At 37.4% G+C, this 20788-nt stretch overlaps 1 protein-coding gene across 2 annotated transcripts; it reads right to left on the bottom strand.

Annotated features, from left to right (window-relative positions):
* Nucleotides 1–14768: 14768 nt before the first annotated feature.
* On the bottom strand, nucleotides 14769–16555 carry her9 (hairy-related 9). 2 transcript variants are annotated; one of them, XM_060893781.1, is made up of 4 exons: nucleotides 16226–16555; nucleotides 15924–16019; nucleotides 15727–15814; nucleotides 14769–15610 (listed from the first exon to the last, which is right to left on the bottom strand). In XM_060893781.1, exons 1-4 carry the CDS (start codon nucleotides 16331–16333, stop codon nucleotides 15045–15047), a joined length of 858 nt encoding a protein of 285 aa, XP_060749764.1. In that variant the 5' UTR covers nucleotides 16334–16555; the 3' UTR covers nucleotides 14769–15044. The 2 variants fall into 2 exon arrangements, with proteins under 2 accessions (XP_060749764.1, XP_060749765.1); XM_060893782.1 differs by having other exon boundaries at nucleotides 14769–15607.
* Between the last annotated feature and the right edge of the window lie 4233 nt (nucleotides 16556–20788).

The following is a 20788-nucleotide window of genomic DNA, read 5'->3' as shown; positions in this document are numbered from 1 at the left end:
AGGCAACCAGACTTCCATCTTTGCCAGACGTTTTTTTTTTCCTGCTTTTCACATGAATAAAGTACAGACACAATTAAAAGATTGAGCCATTCACATTCCTCTATATAATCATTCAGTTTCCACACATTCTTGGGATGGTTCTCATTGTGACCTGTGCACTATAGGAGTGTAAAATTGCTTTCCAGATTTAATGCTTTCTTTTTCATTCAAACTGTATGAATTACATCATTCTATTCACTCACTCACTCACTCACTTTCTACCTCTTATCCGAACTACTTTTATTAAAATTTTTAATTATCCTTAAATTAATATGTGTATGAAAGCCATTTTGTAAAGATTGTAATACATAATGTAAATTAGACCCATAAAAATATTTCACTTTGGTAAATTTCTTTGAACTTTTATTTTAGTTTTTGATAAATAATTAATAAGTTATTATTGTATAATACATTTTATTAAGCCTTTAAAGATTAAAAAAGATACTCTGTAACAGCTTATTAACACACTTGCTTCTTCAGCTACAGTAGCTGAAACAGAGACGCTGAATAAAGACACAAAGTGGTCCTGTAGTGTGCTACATGCTGCTGCACTTGTGCTGGGAGAAGCTCCTTCACCCGGCACATGCAGCAACACAATAACATATGAAAATGAGCACCATAGGTTATGCTGCTGATGCAATCAGTCATCTCACTGTCAAATTAGCAAGTGCCGCTTGTGAGGTTAACCTGAGGGGAGGCTGTTTGACAGCCACATTTCATTTCATTTAATGTAATTTGATTCTAATATAAAGTATATTAAAATGTTTTATATTTATATAAATTGTTGACATGTATATAAACAACAACAACAACAACAATAATAATAATAATAATAAGAAGAAGAAGAAGAAGAATAAATTATTAATAATAATAATGATGATTATAAAAATAATTACAAATATATATAAATTATTATTATTATTATTGCTAATTATTATTATTATTATTATTATTATTATTATTATTATTATTATTATTATAGTAATACACTGTTAATAAAAGAAAATAAATTGTTGTTGCTGGTGTTAATTGTTTTTTGTTTATCTACATTTACTATTACTTACATCTATTATTATTGTTGTTATTATTATATTGATTATTGTTTGTGGTGGTGGAGTTTTTTTTTTTATACAAAACTATGGCATCTTCCTCAATAAGTATTTCCGCAGATTTCCATCATGTTTGTGCTGTTTCTTAAAATTACTGTCCTTTCTAGTTTTTATAACTGACAGAATTTCTTGTTTAATGTCTGAAATAATGCTGCTAATTAAAATTGTTTTAAAATACTAGAGATACTGGAAATACTATTTCTTTCTTTCTTTCTTTCTTTCTTTCTTTCTTTCTTTCTTTCTTTCTTTCTTTCTTTCTTTCTTTCTTTCTCATTATTATGAACAGTGGTCATACTGCATCAGCTCAAACATGAAAGAGTAAAAAGCTGTGTGTCTGTTTTTCAGGCACCTCTATTCTGTGGTTCACTAACATGGAAATGATGTGAGCTTGAAGCACAGCTGACCTTTTCTTCACACAGGATAAATCTTGCTTGTTTGAAGCCTGACATTAGTGATTTTAACAACAGCAGTCAGTGCAAGTTACCCAAGAAAAATATACATACAAACTGCCATGTACGAACAAATCTCCAGCCCAAGAGTCAAGCAAAATATTTTCTTTGCTCAATCGCAAGAGCCCATTGCTTCCTGCTCAGAGGCATCAGCCCGCAAGTTAAATGTACTCATTTTCCACATCACAGCTTCCACCCTGACATGCAGCTTTGCAAAAACATGATTTTAAAAAAGAAAACAGAAAAAATAAAGCATGGGGAGCTTGCTTTTGGTTTCTTCTGTAGCCAATATTCTGTTTTGTATTATTGCAGAAACATGCACTTAATGTAATATAGGCCCTCTTTATGGGAGGAATTTTGTCTAGAACATTTATTAAACAAAGAAATAATAAAGAAAATGATCCTGAAAAATAAAATATTTTTTATTCTAACCATTATAAATGTTACAATCAACAATGTGTTGTTTTTTATATCTGGGTTATTGATTATTTAAATGTAATAACTCGTTGCTTATTATATTCCCTCATTTCCTGAGGAACTACACCATTTTATAAAAAGGTACACAAAATTAATTAATTAACCTAATACGTAATCTATATATGAAATGAACTATAACTAATTAAATATTTTCACAAGTTTAAAGTAATGAAAAGTAAATTCTCTCCACCATTCTTTATATCCTTTCATCAGCTTTCAGTTTTATTCTGACTTACTGCAGTTTTCTCTGTCCTGCAGCTCATCCCCTTGTTAGTGCAAAAGCTACAATGAACAGATTGCTTAAGTGGCCAGATATTATAAATCAGTGACGATTTGTAATTCCGCTCATTTAAACAAAGGGCAAATGAATAAAAAGCTATTAAAATGACATGTGAATTGGCCAACAAACTGTTTAATTTGTGTCGCTAGTCAGAAGGGGGCTGTGGCTCTCAGAGCAGAAATTTACATCTGATTGGAGTTTAATGGGCCGTGGAGGGACGGCCGCCTGGTCTCCATAGTGACCAATCTTTCTTCAAGATTTTCAACAGGCCAAAATGTTCTTTTTTTGTTCGTCTGAAATGTGTCATGTGAGCCAAATGGGGCCGGAGCTTGTATGTATCAATTTGTTTCTGTTGCAGGCCTGCAATAGCTTGCCAATGAATATATGGGCTAGTGAGTCGAACCACACAATGGCCACAGCTGATGCAGTTGCCACAGAGATACACCCACACAAAAGCCTGGAATGATGACATATGGTCAGAACCTGCCTGCTCTGAAGACCCCCAATAGGCTAGACTGCATTGGCTGACAAAAACCTTGAGCAGTCCATTTATCCATGCCCACTCATTTCATGCTAAAATAAACTTTTTATAAAGTTTCCACAACTCATGCATGAGGGGTAAAAAGCCTCTAAAGAGCCACCATGTAAAGTGGGGGGGTGGGGTGGGGGGTGGGGGGGTGTCATTATTAAGTGATTAACAAAGACTTTTTAACCACCTGCTTCTGCATTAATAAACACATTTGGATTCCCCTTCTTTAGAAAAAACAAATTACCTAAAAATATAGACTCATATATAAATAGATGGCATATACGGATGAACTAGTCATAAGCACATCTTTGTCACAGTTGTGAGAAACTTGAAACCTTTGAGATTCTTTATATTTAACTCCATTTTCCTGAGCGTGGAGACAGTATGAGCTGCTTTGGTTGATCAGCTGCATTGTTATCCTGGTCTTTCCCATGAAATGATAAGACAGTTGCTGTGAGACTATTTACCACTGCATGTGCCAAGTGCTGAGATACTTCAGATACTTAAAGTGGAACCATTTACATTTACATTTACAGCATTTACCTTTTGGAGTCTATGCATAAACCCTATACTTTAATGCTCACTGAAAGAAGGTAACAACTTTTACAACGAAGCTGATGGAGAAAAAGCAGCAGTGCTTTATAGTTCAAAAACAAGCAAACAAACACCAAATCAAGAACAAAAAAAAAAAGATTTAACTAGACATTAAAAGATTGTACTAAATGTTTTGCTGATTTGGGTCCAATCATTTTAACAACTTTTGCTGACATACTGTGTTATTCTTAATGAGCTTCTATCATATATCTTATAGCGTAAATCTTGATATAGCTATTTTAATCACTATGAAAAAGAAAAGAAAAAAGTGACTACATTTCTACAGAATAGATAAAGCTCACACTTGTCGCCTGATAAATCAACTGATTATTAGATAGGAAGCAAGAAAATGCATAGCAGTGTTTAGAGACCCCCTAAGTAGCTTTAGTAGCTAGGTTTGAAAGAGACATCTCATGAGCCAAGCCTGTGGCTTATTCACAGAAGAAAAATGAGGTGATGTCATCGCTGACTTTTGTCTACTGGGGGACTAGAGAAGCGATGCTGAATACGGATAAGTGGCTCATTCTAAAGGCCCACTTTTCACAGCAGACCAAACATTGTGGCCTTATTTTCTGTTATAGTCTGAATTGTTTAAAGCAATTAGGTCCTGATCTAGTGACAGTGAAACAATGTTTTTTCAGTGATTTGATAAATAATGTTATAAACATGTAGGTTTAAAAAAATCCTTTCCTTTAGATTCTGTAAGGAACTAATACTTTGACAATGCTGAATATATGAGTCATATATAAGGCATAAAGTAAAAATAAATACCCGAAAATACCCAAAATACACAAACTAAGTAATTAAATGCAGTTTATTTTCATTACAAATTATATGCTAAGCAACCAATTGAGTGAAATCTTCAAAATAGAATCTTAAAAATATATACATGAATTAAACAATTTCCTCATATTTCGTATTCACTGATTTTATGTACATAATTGTTTTAAAGACAGTGTGCAGCACAGGTGTGTGAAACCATGATCAATGTCAAGTCCGATTCCAATCAAATGAACACATGCTTCAGTGGAAGGTATAAGACTCTGACCTTTTGTACAACAGCACTAACATGGTCACAAATTTACTTAAATGTATGTAGTATCCTAGAAATGCTGCAAAATCTTGAATAAGGAACATTCTTTTTTTCTTATATTTTCAAAATTGAAAAATGTCTCGTTTTATATCCAGCTTTTTTGAAAAACCAAAAATTCAGAAAACACATGAATCTATGTGTAATCTACACACAAACACACATACGCACGCACACCTTAAGGGCAAGGCATATATATATATATATATATATATATATATATATATATATATATATATATATATATATATATATATATATATATACATACATACATACATACATACATACATATATAGCATGATACATATATGTACATGTATACATACATATACAGCATGAGAGAGAGAGAGAGAGAGTGAGAGAGAGCAAAGACGGTGTGCTTGTGTGTATATATATATATATATATATATACACACAAGCACACCGTCTTTGCTCTCTCTCACTCTCTCTCTCTCTCTCTCTCTCTCTCATGCTGTTACTCTCACCCTCATAACACACACACACACACACAAAACTGTAGCTTTATTCTTTGTTCCCAGATGTTTCCTTGGGTAGGAAGTAAGACTCAGCCTAAAGCCCTCGAGGTTTCATGGTGTGAGGTGTTGAGTGGGTCTTCCAAGAAAGCTTTCCTTAAGCATTCTGCAGAGGTGACAGACCTTCCTAAATAAGGCTTGTTAACCTTGTGCCATCGTTTCAGCAATCAAGTCGCCTGTCCACTGCATGGTCGCCTCCATTCACTGCTCCTGAATGCTCGACTCCTGGTCGCTTTAAATAAGGAGGGTCACGAACCCCTAAATGACCTACTGTCCTCATCTGAAACATCCCAGTGACCGTGAACAGTGCTGTCAGAAAACAGTGCAGTACTTTTCTCCCGCAGGTAATATATAGATTCGCCATAAAATGTCAAGCTAGACAATAGGATGTACACACTCATGTAAAATGGGTCTGTATACCACAGATATTTATACATACAAATAGATTCTCATGAATATATACTCAAAGAGCTAATTCCCTGTTTAAGCTAAAAATATTCAGGAGGAAGCAAAACATTCCAGGCTGATAGGATAAGCACTACAAAGAGGGCTCTGAACAATAAACTTTCCCCAATCGGAATTATCAGAGACAATATAGGAAGAGCGCTGTAGTGAAGTATTGTTATTGCGCTCCAGACTGTTGTGTCTATTGCTGGGGATCTGGCTATGGAAGCTCGTTTATGGCAAGTGGCCACATCAAAAGAATGGGATGTTAGATGTGATAAACAGATATCGGCAAGCTGGATCTGTGAGCAATGGCAAACATGCTTGCTTCAATGGACGGAAGCTATAGATTATCCCAGCAGGCCTGAGAGAGTGTATGGGCACAGATGAGCAGGTAGAACAGGTCTGCCACATTTACAGGAATCTACCGAGATGCTGTGACTCGGGTATTTATAGATTAACCATTGTATGTTGTTTGTATTTTTGTTACTCAGCCAGTGTTCGTGGCTCTGGTGGACCCGCTGCATTTTTCGGTCTTTTAATTTAACACAATCAAAAATTTTATGTTAAAATACCCTACAGATGTTTACTTCATCCCAATTACTAGCAATATAAACAGCATACATGGTTAATATTTGCCCTTTACCTTTATTACATCAGATTTTTTAATTAACCTCCTGAGACCCGTATGCTACTGTTGTGTACATTACAATTTCTACTGACTGTTTCTCTTAATTCATAGCTGATAACTATAAATTGTGATTACAGTGAACAGTGTTTTCAAGGAAGCAGTTTGGCAAAAGTATTATACCTAACAGTCCTCATATAAGGTTGGTACAATAAATATATATAGACAATGAAGTGTGAGATAATGTTATGTCCTCATATGAGGACATTCGGGTCTCAAGAGGTTAAAGTGTTTTTTGTTGTTTTTTTAATAAAATGTAATAAAACAATCAAATTTAATCAAGTTATGAGTGGAAAAAATCAACAAATTTACAAGGAAGCAAAGTTTTTCAAAACTATTGATGTTTATGAATATGGGTCCCACAGACCCGAACAACATACAAGGGTTAACTTACATAACCTCAGAACATGGTTAGCATTAACAGACTGTAATAACAGAAAGTAAAATGTAAAAATGCTAATGCACTAATATATTAGTTAATGTACTATTGACAGAAGAAGTGTATAGTTACTTTTTAAACTCTCTAAAGTGAGTACAAAGCTTGTTATTCACATGTAATTTACAACATCATCGGATTTTAAACATAAAATGAAACTGGATATGTTAACTAAACTTGTGACAGTGAACAATACCCTGTATGCTCAATGAAATATAGATTATAATGTGAAAAGAACTGAATTATGAGGGGTAACATTAACAAGTGAAAATAACTATCATGAAAATCACATAAAATTGCACATAACTATAAACACACAAAAAACATCAAAGATAAATGAATCATATGCAAAATACATGATTGCCTACAAAATAACATGGGAAAATAACTGACATGGGTCAAAACTAAAACCTTATGTGAAAATTACTTTTGGAAAGATTAACGTGACAATCACTGAATCATGTGGAAAAATAAAATCGTAAGAAAATAATAAGATGAAAACAATTGTGAAATATAGCATGTTCAACATGTGAATCACATGATCATTCACATGATATTCATGTTTGATCTCTCTAAAAGTTCAGAATCAGTATCAAGTATCAGTAAAATTATGTGCAGAGATCTCTGTCTTCTCCTCCCGGGTCATGTGATGCAGAGTTGAAACAGGGAAAAGACGAGGTCGTACCTATGGTTTGACTGACAGCTGAACAATAAAGCATTTGGCCTGAGTGATTTGTCAATGGACAGAGATGGACACAAAGAGGTATCGATTTGGCTGAGGAGAAAAGGGGAGAGGACAATGATAGCGGCTGTGGGATAGGTGAAGTGATCAATAAGACGTTCTGCTCCAGGGATCCCCTTCAGAGTGTATACAGTCAGACATGGACCACAGAGCAGCTATTGTACACTGATGACAATCGGTGTGTGAGATTCCATACACACGCACACACACACACTTAAGTCTTGCTATCCTTGTAAGGACCTTTCACTGTCACACTCATTAATGCAACTAGTTAATGATATGCTACATATAAATGTAACCATAAGCATAACCCCATTAACCAATGTTTGGGTCATACAGTTTTTTAAATCAAAGTTGCAGTTTTGGTCTTAACATAGAATTTACAGATTTATCTCTGTAATGATTTTAGTAAAAGTCCAAAGTCAAAAATTGCAAGGAAAACCCAAGTAGAGAATTTCGATTATATGTATTGTCAGTACAATAATAAAGTGAAATTGTAGTCTGTTCTCTAGATTGTAGTGACCACATGTTTCACGACACCCTAGTATGTGGTACTAAAAATAAAAACACATTTAGCAAGTTGTTTTAATAAGACAGGAGAAATCATACAGAATGCAAGACTAATTTAAATCAATAAATAACATTTTCTCAGTATTTTGTAGGCACCTATAGCAGTTAAGCAATGATTTTAATGCGCATTTTCTACATGTGCTAAAATTAAATTTAATTTATATATACGCCTTTGAGTTAAGTGGTGTAAATTTGAGAAGGTTTGGACAGATGAAGTGGAAGAGGTATGTTTGCATGTTCTAATCTAATCTTATCTGTTCCCCTGACCCTACATTGATCATTACCCTCTGTCAAATGCTCTGAGGACTGCTTAAAGCCTAACAGGAGGTTTTGTACTTTACAGGTAATCAATCGTCATGCTGCTGAAGCTCTAGGATACTTGAGTGATTCATTAAAATTAGCTGCTCAGGGTGTTTGCATTTAGATAGGAAGCTCTATCAGCACTTATTCTGAGAGAAAAATAAAGTAAAAGATTTGGAGATAAATACACATTAGTGCTTTCCAAAGATTTCGATGGATTTGTGGATATTGTGGCATAGAAAAATATACACAGATTCTATGTCATTTGAATCAAATTATAATCTAACAATTATTTTTAAAAAAGGAGAAAAAATGGCAACAGGAATCATGTCATTTCAATATCTGTAGAAGAGGAAAACACAATTTTAAAACATGTATGTGTCTAGCTGTGCACTCCTCCTTCCTAACCATTCACCGACTGTCTTTGTTTAAGAAAGGTTGTCCACTTATTGACACTTAGCCCTACTGTTTCATGCATGAGAATCGAAGCAATAAAACTATCAAGTGGAAAACACTCTGATCTACATTTACCATAGGAAGTGAAAAACAAATAGGAAGAGTTTACCTTCCCACTGCATAAAAATGAGAAGCAAGAGGGCATAAAAAAGAGAAAGGCAGGCAAACATTGCCTGACTGTTTGCAATATGGCCACTCCAGTGAGACGGCAAAGTCATTTAGGGCCACATATTGGGACGCTGCCTGATAAAGAGAGGAAGAAAAACAAGTTGATCTTTTGACATGGGGGGAAGGAACAGTGAGAATGAAAGAAATGGCACCTTTTCAAAAGCTGGTAACATCTGGTGAGGGGATTTGTCTCTAGGTCTCTGTCTCACTCTCTCTACACACAAACACACACACATGTACACACACTCATGCACCCTAGCAACCCAGTGTTTGAGTAGACATAAGGACATCCTGTATAGGGACAATGAGCCACACGTCTGAATAACGTGATATACATCATGCATAACTAAATACACTGTTTTAAACAAATGTAAACTTTCAGCAATATATAAATAAAAATACAAAATATATAAAATACACCTTAACTTTAGATTAAAATTCTATCACTTTAGAAATTACAAATACAAATCTTTTAAAGCACAATACACACAGCAAAATGCATATTTGATTAGTTATATTTAGAATCATATATTAGTACTTTTTTGTCACCTGACCGTAGCCTATTTTCCAGAGATATTTTCCAGAGGACGTTCAACCACCATCATGACAAATATCAAGTAATTCCACTTCCTACATCAGAGAAGCATTCATACATCTTTATTCAAATTGTCCTGTTACTTTGGAAACATGGTGTACTCTGCTTATATTTTTACTAAATCTATTACTATGCCTTGAAAATACACATTAATTGTTTTTGGTATGGTGTTTGTCCGTGAGTTGCTAAAACAGCTTCAGTATGTGTTTCTTCTAAAAAGTATTTGTTTAATTGGTGTTTTGATGATGTACTGGAGATTGCTGGCTAAAATGTCAGTCACAGGTTGAGAGCTGGAGACTGTGAAGGCCTAGGTAAATGATTTACACCAAGGCAGAAAATACTTGAGTATACTTAAGGATTTAATATTATTAACACATTATTTTGTCTTATTTATACATTGCATAAGGATTATTGAAACAGAATATTTGATATTTTTTCTTTCGTAATTTAAACCTTCAAAGTACAAATTTTATCTTTACTTCCCTCATGGACATTGAACCGGCTCATTTTGAGCTCGGCATCCCATCATTTCGGATTAGCATTCAATTCATCAGTAGAAGAAGCTATCAAGAATGTTACCACTTCATCATCTGCAGTGACCTCCTTATTCTACACAATGTAGTTAACAACAGAAATGCAACTGACACAATAGTCAATATCTGTAACAGTATGACATCGCCAAACAATTGGTGGATTGGATATCTGAAAGAACATATCAGATGTAACAAATGGCAAAGACAATGATTTGATTTGGAAAAAGAATGTATTTTTCAAACAAGAAATATTAACATATAAAGAGACTTGATGGTTTTGTATCATTGTTAAGACTTATTTATACTTTATAATATCTATTGAAGGAACTTATTTTGTGTGAAGTAAAAATATTCAGTTAAAAATATTCAGTTTGAATTTGTGTTTCATTAATTTGCTAACATTAATTGGGTATATTTATCTATAGAAAGTTAGGCTGTTTTATTTGGTGTTGGTCTAGCATTAATTCCAGTCGCTAACATAATTAGCTTAATGTTAACTAGTACAACATTGCAAACATTAAAATTAATACAAGATTAGAATTTTTGATTTTAAGCAAAATGGTGTAACTGTTGTAAAAATCACCTTTAAACAGTTTAAGATAAGTTATAAAAGTTCATTTTTAAATTAAAACATGGCTTTAACCTTAATTAAAGTAGCTCTTAAATGTGTGCTACTTTTAATTAGTAAGAAAGTGCATTCTTTTTATTTTTAAGTACTTAAATACTTTAGTAGCACATTTTTATGTTTTCATTTGAGTACATTTTCACTTTCAACTGAGTAGGATTTTGACACTTTATATATAGTTTCCAAGTATTCTAATATTTGCATTTTAAGTATTTTCATCCTGGATTTGTATTATTTTCCCACACATCAAACCATTCACTGAGCTCTTCCTGTGCCTTCCTCTTGTGGGTCATCCTGGAAAAGACTACTCCCATCATAGGATAAAGGTCAGATTTATACAGTATAGAATATACATGTATACCATTTTTTTGTTTCCAAGTCAGGAAACCAAGAGCCAAGCAACCAAACGTCCTGCATCCCTTAATTTAGGTTATTGTGAGAGAACCCCTTTTGTTTGTGTGCTGTTTCTAGGGTGTTGACAACTAATGGAGTAAAGATAGTAAGGCTAATCACACAGACACACTGTCACATGCACAACACAAGGCGGCTTGAGTCAGAGCTGTAAGCAGTTGCTCTCAGGTGTCTATCTGGGGCATGTCAAGGCTTGTGGTGAGACAGTGGCTGATTCACCATCCTTTCAAGGCTCATTTCCCACTCCTACAGCGCGTGCCCTTCCTCTGAACCCGATACACATGGTGCCGATGTAACACATAGAAAAAGCTACACACAGGAAGTGTGCCACCACTGGTTGGCATCTTCTGTTCCTAGTAACACATATCCTTTTAACCTCTTTTAGTGTATGTTAAACTTGTACCAGGTCTCTATTATAGTTTGAAGTTTCTCATGGCACAGTTCTTAGCTGTGTGTATAGCAAACTAGGGAAATGCCACTGAGGCGACTGATATCATAAAGCTTACACAGACCGAAATCAATGTACACTCATAACATGAGTGCCTACAGATTGTGCCCTCTGCTTGACTTTTCGGTTACCAACTGAAAATGATTACATTTTTTCATCAACTTTTGCATCACTTTTACTGACCTTTAAATGTTCCTAAGCATATTTTAGCACTACTGTATTTATTTCAATGGGTTTAACCCCTGAATCAAATGAAAAAAGCTAACAAGTGATGTCCAGCTGAACATGTGCCTATGAGAGGAGAAAATATATAAATTTTTCTGGTTTTAATTTTCAGGCCAATTTATTCAAGGCCACCAAGGTGCTTTCAGTATAAATATATGGGAGCTCCTGTCTTTCAGCTTAAGCATGTCTGAGTGTGTGTGTATGTGTGTGTGTGTGTGTGAGTTTTTGTGTGTGTGTGCGTATATGTGTGTGTGTGTGTGTTTGCGTGCGTGTGTGTGTGTGTGTGTGTGTGTGTGTGTGTGTGTGTGTGTGAGTGTGTGTGTGTGTGTGTATTTTCAATCATGGAATCTGCACCATTTGCAAGGGCTTAAACTGATCTGGCTCGTATCCTGAAATGTGAGAAGATTCTGAAAAGCAAAACCTAGCCTCAGAAATACATCCTGAAAGCAAGTGACGAGGATGTCCAAGTCAAGCGGCTCCTTGGACTGTGATATCCGATCAGAGCAGTCAGTGAGTGTGTTATCCATGAATCTCTCCCTTGTGAGCACGTAGGTCTCTCCATCTCCCAGAGATAGCTTCTATTAATATCAAGGGCAGTCCCACGAATCACAGTGTCAAAATCAAAAACAACAGTTCAAATGCAAGGGCCAATGCACTATTTAAATGGATTTTATGTGAGAGAAGTTTGAAATAGGAAACTAGCATAAAGAACACAACCCAAGCTTCATTTCTGTTTTGTGTATTTTAGACTTTCTTCATTAAGTTCAACCTAGTTTGATATGTTAAACATCTCTAAATCATCAATATCCAATTTTTTACAAACACTGTGAAGTATAGCTGAAGAACTCAAGAATGTCAACAGTCAAGTCCAGATATCTATTGACTTACAACCCATGTCTGACTCTCACATAAGCTCCCATAGCAGCAGGTGTAAAAAGAGAGTCATACATTCCTGTTTCTTTTCTGGAACATGGACCTCTTGCCCCATCTTTCTCCACCTCCAACTTCCATACCTAAGCATGGAAAGCACTTCCTGGTATCTACTGAATGTGAAAGTGCCTTCACATGGACAAATATAGAAAAGCACCATGAGAAAATTAACGTGTGGCTTGGACAACACGTAGGTCGGGACTTTTCCAACAACTGGTTAGTTCTCTTTTGCTGACAGAGGAGAGTGTATTTGTGTATACAACATTGTGTTTTGTACAAAGACTTCATCTTTTTTTTTGTTAAATACATGTTCAATGTTGTAGCAGCTTGCAAAAATAGGTTTCTCAGAAATGTTTTTAAAAAGAAAGCATGTATTAAGTCAGCATTCAATTTAGTGGCAAAAAGGGCCATTCTCACCACAATATTTTTATAATGCAAAAATAATAATGGGATCATTTTAAGCGACCTATTCTAACGACCTAAAGATTGAGCACTCAGAACATAAAGCCCAAGCTTTAGTCTTTTCCCGCGCGCATCCTGAATGAATTGGCCAGTTTAGGTTTGTGACCCTCAGTACAAAGCCACTTCCCCTGGGACATCCAATTGAACTCATCACAACGCAGAAGATTTCCCGCGTTCACTCTCTTCACGCCTGCTTTTTTTATTCATTCTGTTGTCTTTACGCTTGCAAAGAAACAGCCCCGAATGAATTGTCAATCAATCAGGAATAGTGTGTGCGTGTGCATGTGCGTGCGTGCGTGCGTGTGTGTGTGAGGCAGACTCTCCACTGGCTCCGTACGCGCTTGCTCGCGCCTCTCCACCTCCACGCGACCTGTCTGCAGTGCCAGCGGGGATTTACCGACTGGCGCTGTGCCTGGCCGCGAGCTCTCCGGTTCACTCCGTTCTCACGACCTCGGCACCACAGCGGCCTCTCTACACTCTGCTAACTCAAACATGCAGACAGAGGCAGAAGCCCACACACTGTCAAATATCGTTCAACATTGCACAAACGTGCGTTTTCTCCTCCTTCCTTGCACTATAGAGCACGGAATAATTGCGCATAGGCTATAATTTAAATAAGATTATCCTAATAGATTAAAGTGCCTTACCACTAGGTCTCTTTGGGAATGTTGCCTTTCTACAAATAACTATGCTAGTGGGAAGATGAAGTGTGATGTGATTTGCTAAGTGGGAACTCTAATGACAGCTGGGTGCTAAGGTGTAACACGAGCTGCAGACGGAAGAGCATGAGGCAGAACACACACGCGCGGCTGACACCACACACGCACACACACACACACACACACACACACATATACACACACGCACACACACACACACATATACACACACGCACATATACACACACGCACACGCAGAGCTACACGTCTCCAAGTTCCGGAGCGCATCCGTCGGGGGAAGATAGGCACAGGGCCAGAGATAACACACACGACCGAGTGCTAAAATTTATAACTGGCGCGAGACAAGTTACACATTCTAAAATGAATGTTTTCTGACACCAACTAACGCTATTTTACAATCCTATTAAATACTAAGCATGTCAAAATAGTCCAATAGGTCCAATACGTCAGGTCTGTATTACGCAGACTAGCACACTGTCTGGTTCCTAGTCTTAAAATTTGGTTGTGGTTGAAGTCATCCAAGAACCAAAAAAAGGAGAAAACACCAGATTCACATGTGATGTCAGATAAACGATGGCGCGACAGAAAGAGAAGAGGGGATTCCTCCATATTCTCTTTTCAGCTGGACAATGTGTTACCTACATTAACCCCCAAGGCGCATTTCCCCGACCCATGAATAGGGTTTGGACTTCTTAAAGATCCCGCTGCATATAGGATGAGACCCCTTTCAAACTTTTAATTACATTCTGGAAAAGGGAAAGAAAGGGGGAAAAAACACGACCCCCTTTTGTTGAAACAGCCCTTATAAATGTATTTAACCAAAACAAGCTGGAGATTGTGCTGGAGTAAGAGGTTTTATAGAGGTCTCACTCTTAAAATAAAATGTTCTGCTATGTTTCTAATCGAATAAATATATTTGCTTAAAATGAAAAATCCTCAAAAACACCATAGAGACGTTTTTGTTATTAATGTTTATTCAACGTCAAACATTCAAAATGAAAACATGACAGTAACACTTTGGCATCTTTTACAAACTTTGTACAAAACTAAATTATTTAATAAAAAGTACTTCTGAGTGTTTTTTCTATGGGTTTAACATCATATGTATCAAACAGTTCCAAATATTGGAAACAGGTAACATTTCAAAACGAACAACATGTTCAACAAAAGTGTTAAACAGTCCCATAAAACGGAACTCGACATTCTATTATTCATGATGGACGGAGGTCTACCAGGGCCGCCACACCGGCTCGTTGCTCTCGGGACTTGCGCTCACAGCAACCGGACTCACAGCTTGAGAAACACCGACGAATGAAGTCATGCCCTGGACAGGGGATACCGCTGGAGGAGCCGAGCTCGCGTGCACAGGGCTCGCGCTGACAGCCACCGGAACTCCAGCGTTAGCATAGAGAGGGATGACTGGGGTCGTAGCGGAGGCAAAAGCAGGATTAGGGATGAGAAAGGCGAACTGTCCGTCAGTGGCGGGCACCAGCTGGAATCCCCCGAACACCTTGGACGGCACCGCTTCAGATGGGCTCAGCTTGGAGCTCACTGCGGAGGAGGGAAGTTGCACGTTCAAAGGCTGCGTTAGGTGAGGATGCTGGGCTGGGGCAGCCGGAGGGTAATTCAAGGCCATCATCTGTCCCAAACAGCCGGACAAGTGGTTCAGGAGCCGCGAGCGCACCTCAGTGTTGACGCCTTCACACGTGGACAGAAAGCGCGTCACCTCGTTCATGCACTCGCTGAATCCTGCGCGGTATTTACTCAGGACTGCGGTGTCAGTTGACATGGCTGCTGGAGGTAAAACAGATAGTTTGGGTTGGGTCTAATGACAACGCATAAAAATAAATATAGGTACAAATAAAAAAATGCGTAAGACGACAGAAGGTGCGAGGGCTTTTAGAACTTACCAGTTATCTGAACTCTCTGCAAGTTCCTCAGGTGCTTCACTGTCATCTCAAGAATATCAGCCTTCTCCAATTTAGAGTGTCTCGAACTCTGTCGATAAAAACCACAATGCCAATAAGTGCATGCTTGAGTCTGTTGATTAGTAATGCAACACGTATTGATTTATAAGAGTAAGACTTTTTTTGTAACCGAAACTTACATCTTTTTTAAGAGCATCGAGGATAAGGGTCTTGAGTTGGCCCAGGCTTTCGTTGATTCTTGCTCTACGGCGTTTCTCCATGATTGGCTTTGAAGACTGCAAATGAGAAACACCATAAATTTGCATGACAACACATTATAGAAGTGCATTATCAAAAACACAAATATATAAAGAAATGCATATATAAATAAACCGTGAAAGCGTTTATACTTGTTTGCTTGGGCTTTCTTAGCATGCACGCCATTTAGGGATGACATCTTTCTCGACTTGCTGTTGATGTAATAGTATTTCGGTTCATTTACCTTTCTGTGCTCACTGGCATTCTTTGGTTTGTCCGGGGTGTGTGTTCCGTTTGCAGGAGCACCAGCAATCGGAGACGCGGTCTGTTTCTCCATAGAATCAGCTGGCATTATTGAAACTTTTATCCGTAAGAAAACAAAGTTGTTTTATATATATTTATATATTCCGTCGGAAGTGTTGAAAACAGGGGCGGAATCTGGATGCTAAAGGTGACCGAACTCTTGTGATGATCAGCAGGGTGAAAACAGCACAAGTCCCAGCTGCTATCACTTAAAAGTAGAAGTGACATATGAGTACGCGCGAGCCGAGGCGAGTCTCCCTCTGCCACACGCCGGCGGTATTTATAGACAGCGCGCGTGCTCCCGGTTCGTGTGAAACCCGCTCTGCATTCTTTCCCACACTCGCCTCAGCCAATGGGCGCGCGGACTCACCCATTGGGCGCGGGTAGACCGCTGATTGGACAACACCCCCGCGGGCTGTCAGTCACGCGCTGCTCAATCAGCCCTGCAGGGACAAACAACAAAGCGGCGAGTGCAGTCTCTCTTAACTGTGAAGTGATAAGGGGAATCGGGGAAACGCTGCTTTCTAGCTTCCCCTTTTCTTCCATTCTGACTATCTTTCCGCTATATATTTAACAGCAAAATGTAACTCGTTCCCGTAACTCGTTCCTGTCCTGTGTATAACTTATTACGTGTTATATTTGTATCACTTAAAGTTATCTTTCGATTCGAATAAGCCTTTTCGCTCAATGTTTTTCATTTGGGAAATACTTTTAGACCAACTAAATTAATTCTGGTCGTCTAAAAATCCTTTCCAGATGTGTTCTGTGTAAGAAATATATTTTATAATTCGAAATAGGGATGTTTTTATATATATTATACAATTAAAGAATGTTAAATATAAAATCATAAGTTAGCTTCGGCAGTTGTGCTGAGGGAGGAAACAGCTGTTGAGGCACGCGAGGCGGTTCAGAGCGGCACGCAGGAAACCAATGGCGTTCGCCCGCTTTATGCAAATCGCTCTTATTTACTTCTGATTGGCTGAAGGAACGTTTACGCGACGACCATTGCAACCGAGCGGGAGCCAAAGAGCTCGCGCGCGGGGGAGGGGCTCCACAGCTGTCCGCGTGCCAGTGAGTCTGTGCGCCTGCTCGCTGCGCTTCTGATTCCTCTGAGCACGTGCCGCCTGTGAGTTTGCCGCTCGTGCGCTTAGGGAGTTTGCCAAACCCTAGTTTGCTTGGACAGCTTTTTTTTTTTTTAGCCTGAGAGGATTTATTCAAGCATGCTAAATTTGCACAAATGTCATATCATAAATGTTAATGAATAAATGCGGTACGTTGATGAGATATTTTTCAATAAGAACCCAAACTTATTGTCAATTTTGAATTAATTTTATGTTCTATTTTATCTTATCAGGTGTTCATATGCTTCTTTTGTATTTTGTTTAATTGCTTATGCTTAACAGGGAATGTTTTGGATATATGTATTTGTGTGTGTGTGTGTGTGTGTGTGTGTGACCCATAAATACAACCAACCCTGATGAAGTCCACGAGGGGGTTTAGATCCTAATAAATCCTTAGTCTCAGGCGCCATCTGTCGGTGACTCTCAGTAAACACTTCACTCTAATCTGCCTCTTTTATACCACTAGGCGGCGCTTTGACGTGCCCCATCTCCTTTAAATCCATCTAATTTTTTGCCTTTGTGAAAGAATGCAACCGAATAAAAGCGTTTTTTTAAAATTATGATTTAAAAAGCAAAGAATTATTAAGTGGAGATCATGCATTTCTGCTTAAACTCATATCATTTTGCATGTTTGTTTACATTGAAATTCTTCCAGTTTGACTGTTCAGACGTAATTTTTATGAATGCATACGAGCTGAATAAAAAGCAAGACTTTTAAACACTTGTTATATTATGCACAGGAGTCAGACTGCATAATTGGTCATGTTGCATGATCAAATAATTTGACATAATGTGAACGAAAACAATCTTTGAATTCACACACTATCTTTGTTGCCTATACGAGTGGATGCAATTACTAAAAATAACAAGTAAAACTGTTTTATTTGCTAAAACCTCTACAAGTTCAATTTACTTTTCTAAAGAGATTATGTACATAAATGTATTTATTAAGAAGAAGAAGAAGAAGAAGAAAAAAAAATTGATTTTACCTAAACGCCTGTCTGATAGTCTCAGTGGTTGTTTACTAGATAAATAACGCTCATAAATGAATGGAAACATTTTTCAATTTACTGTTTGAATTCCTGATGAGCCAACGTAGCTAAGTCTGAGATCTCCACACTATTGTCTCTGTCAAGGAAGAAAAGCCTGAGGCAATAAGAGATTATTAAGTCTATCTTGTGCTTGCTCTTTGGAGCTGGTTGGCTATTGTGTGGCGGCTCTTGTCCTGGCCGCCTGAGCCTTGCTGGGGCATGCTGAAAACTTGTTTACTAGGATCCATGAGGTCTTAGAGGCCAGCTGTGTGTACAGCCACTCATGTTTGCCCTGTTTGCACTGAGATTGAATGAAATTATGCAGCACTTCAGCTTTGCATGCTGTTAGAGCAAAAATGCACAGGAAGATGCACAGGGTACAAAATGGATGAGAAGCTGAGTGAGAGATGTGAAAATGAGTGAGATGCTGAGGAAGAAGGTTGTATATACTCACTTATTATGCCTTTACTGAGAAATCAATATGATACAATGTGTTGGTTATTTTATTCAGATAAAAAAAGATCTCAGTGCTCTGTGTGTAGTCAAACCTCTGGCCACGCTGCAAATATGTCGGATCAGACCGCACTCAGAAGATCCTTTCTGGTCAAAGCTGCCTTATTTGTCCATATATAATGAGTCACAGCTTCTGTCCAAATCCGTCCAGAATGCAGAAGGCAGTTAATTAGATCTGCATTAGCAGCTGTTGCTGTGCCAATCTTCTTATGTGCCGTCCAATCACACAAAACCTAATTGTGTTTACTTAATGAATCCCTTGTACAATGCACACACAATTTACTATAAACTCAGGTCTCTGGTTACTGTTACCTCAAATTCATGTAGGCCTATAAAGAGGATTCAAAATGTATGTAACAACATAAGTTCCTAACAAATATAGGAAATCCTGGTAAATGCAAACACAAGCTGTGATTTTTATTCCGGTAAAACAGTGTGCTGTTTTATTCATCATTGGTGTTCCGCAGGAAATGGTGTAAAATTACCAGATTTGGATGTCCATTCTTTTACACATGGATCATGCGGTCATATGGTCAGTTTCATTTACTATTTAATGGTGAGTTACAGGTTTATGTTGAAGTAGGTTTAAGGATTAATTGCTGCATTGGAACAAAACACTGGCAAAAGATCTGAGAGTTTGCTTTGGCATGGAAAGACACCTTAAAAATGTTGTTGCTAAGGATTTCTTTAACTTAAACTGTTGTATTAAAATACCCCCATTTCATCTGTGTGCCAGCTTTTCAATGCTTTATTTACCTTTCATCTTTGATTTATTACTTCCACTGTGGGGGGCTTCATAACAGAGGTGAGAGCCTGCATTAATTAATTAAAATATGGGGATATACTACTTAAGGAGTTCAGGAGGGCTACATTCAATCCTCAGCACTTCAAAGTTAAATGTTAACACTGGCAGTGTGTGAGAGTGTGGCATTTCATGGACTTTCAGTTCATTCTTCCTTAATCTTATTACTTCTCTATTGTTCTTATACCTGATAAAAAAAAACCCTCGGAGTAATTGTGTTTGCTTCGCTTTTCAAATGGTTTGTTGTCATTTTGCCATCTGTGGACCAGCATGTCCATTATAATATGATGTATTCACTCTGGTCCTCTCAGTCTGGGCAAGGAGTGGGAGAGTAATACAGAGAAAGAGACAGACAGAGAGTGAGAGAGAGCAAAGGAGAGAGAGAGCTTCCCCCACCCCTTACTTTTTGGTCCGATTCATGGCTTTCTTCTCTTTTTTAAGTGGGCTGTTGATGAGGTTAGCCTAATCAGATTAAGTCAACTCACATTGGTTGCTGCAGTTTGTTTTCCTTTGAAAGCCCTGGTGACATGTCCAAATACTTTTTTCTTTATCTTTTTTTGGGGGGTACTTTTCATCATGCCCCTCCCAAGAAAAAAAATCTTTTGAGCCCCCATTCCAAAGGACTCCTTTATAAACCCTAGTTCCAGAATGATATAGGTTATTTTGAATGGGTCACTTCACCGCAATGCCACGCACGAATGCTTTAAAGCTGTGCACTGACACATCCGACCAATTCGTACTGGTGTCTGTGTAAAAGAGAAGAACGTGGCACTTTAGGCAAAATACAAAACATCAAATTGAATTCGGAAAATCACTGGAACCCTTAATTTGATTTCTAGATAAATGTTTGCAAGAGATTAGTACAACACTAATGCAATGATAAAACAATGATCTGCCATCAGACACTTCATGGTAGCTTGTAAGTAAGAACTTTAACAATCACAAGGCCAAGGATCTTTTATTTTAAATAAGGAGGTCTTTCAGTTAATAAGAAGCTGTTTAAATTAAAACTGTCAGTGAAACTGACTATACTCAAG

Source organism: Tachysurus vachellii, chromosome 19 (genome assembly GCF_030014155.1).
Source record: "Tachysurus vachellii isolate PV-2020 chromosome 19, HZAU_Pvac_v1, whole genome shotgun sequence".
NCBI lineage: Eukaryota > Metazoa > Chordata > Actinopteri > Siluriformes > Bagridae > Tachysurus > Tachysurus vachellii.
The sequence above is the reverse complement of the archived record's forward strand: the minus strand, read 5'-3'. Positions and strand labels throughout refer to the sequence as shown.

Excerpts from the sequence above, each read along its gene's own strand:
- her9 (XM_060893781.1), bottom strand. The coding sequence starts at position 16,333 with ATGCCAGCTGATTCTATGGAGAAACAGACCGCGTCTCCGATTGCTGGT. Across the intron at positions 16,020-16,225 it reads ATGCCAGTGAGCACAGAAAG|TCTTCAAAGCCAATCATGGA; the intron begins GTAAATGAACCG and ends TCTCATTTGCAG. Across the intron at positions 15,815-15,923 it reads TCGATGCTCTTAAAAAAGAT|AGTTCGAGACACTCTAAATT; the intron begins GTAAGTTTCGGT and ends TTTTATCGACAG.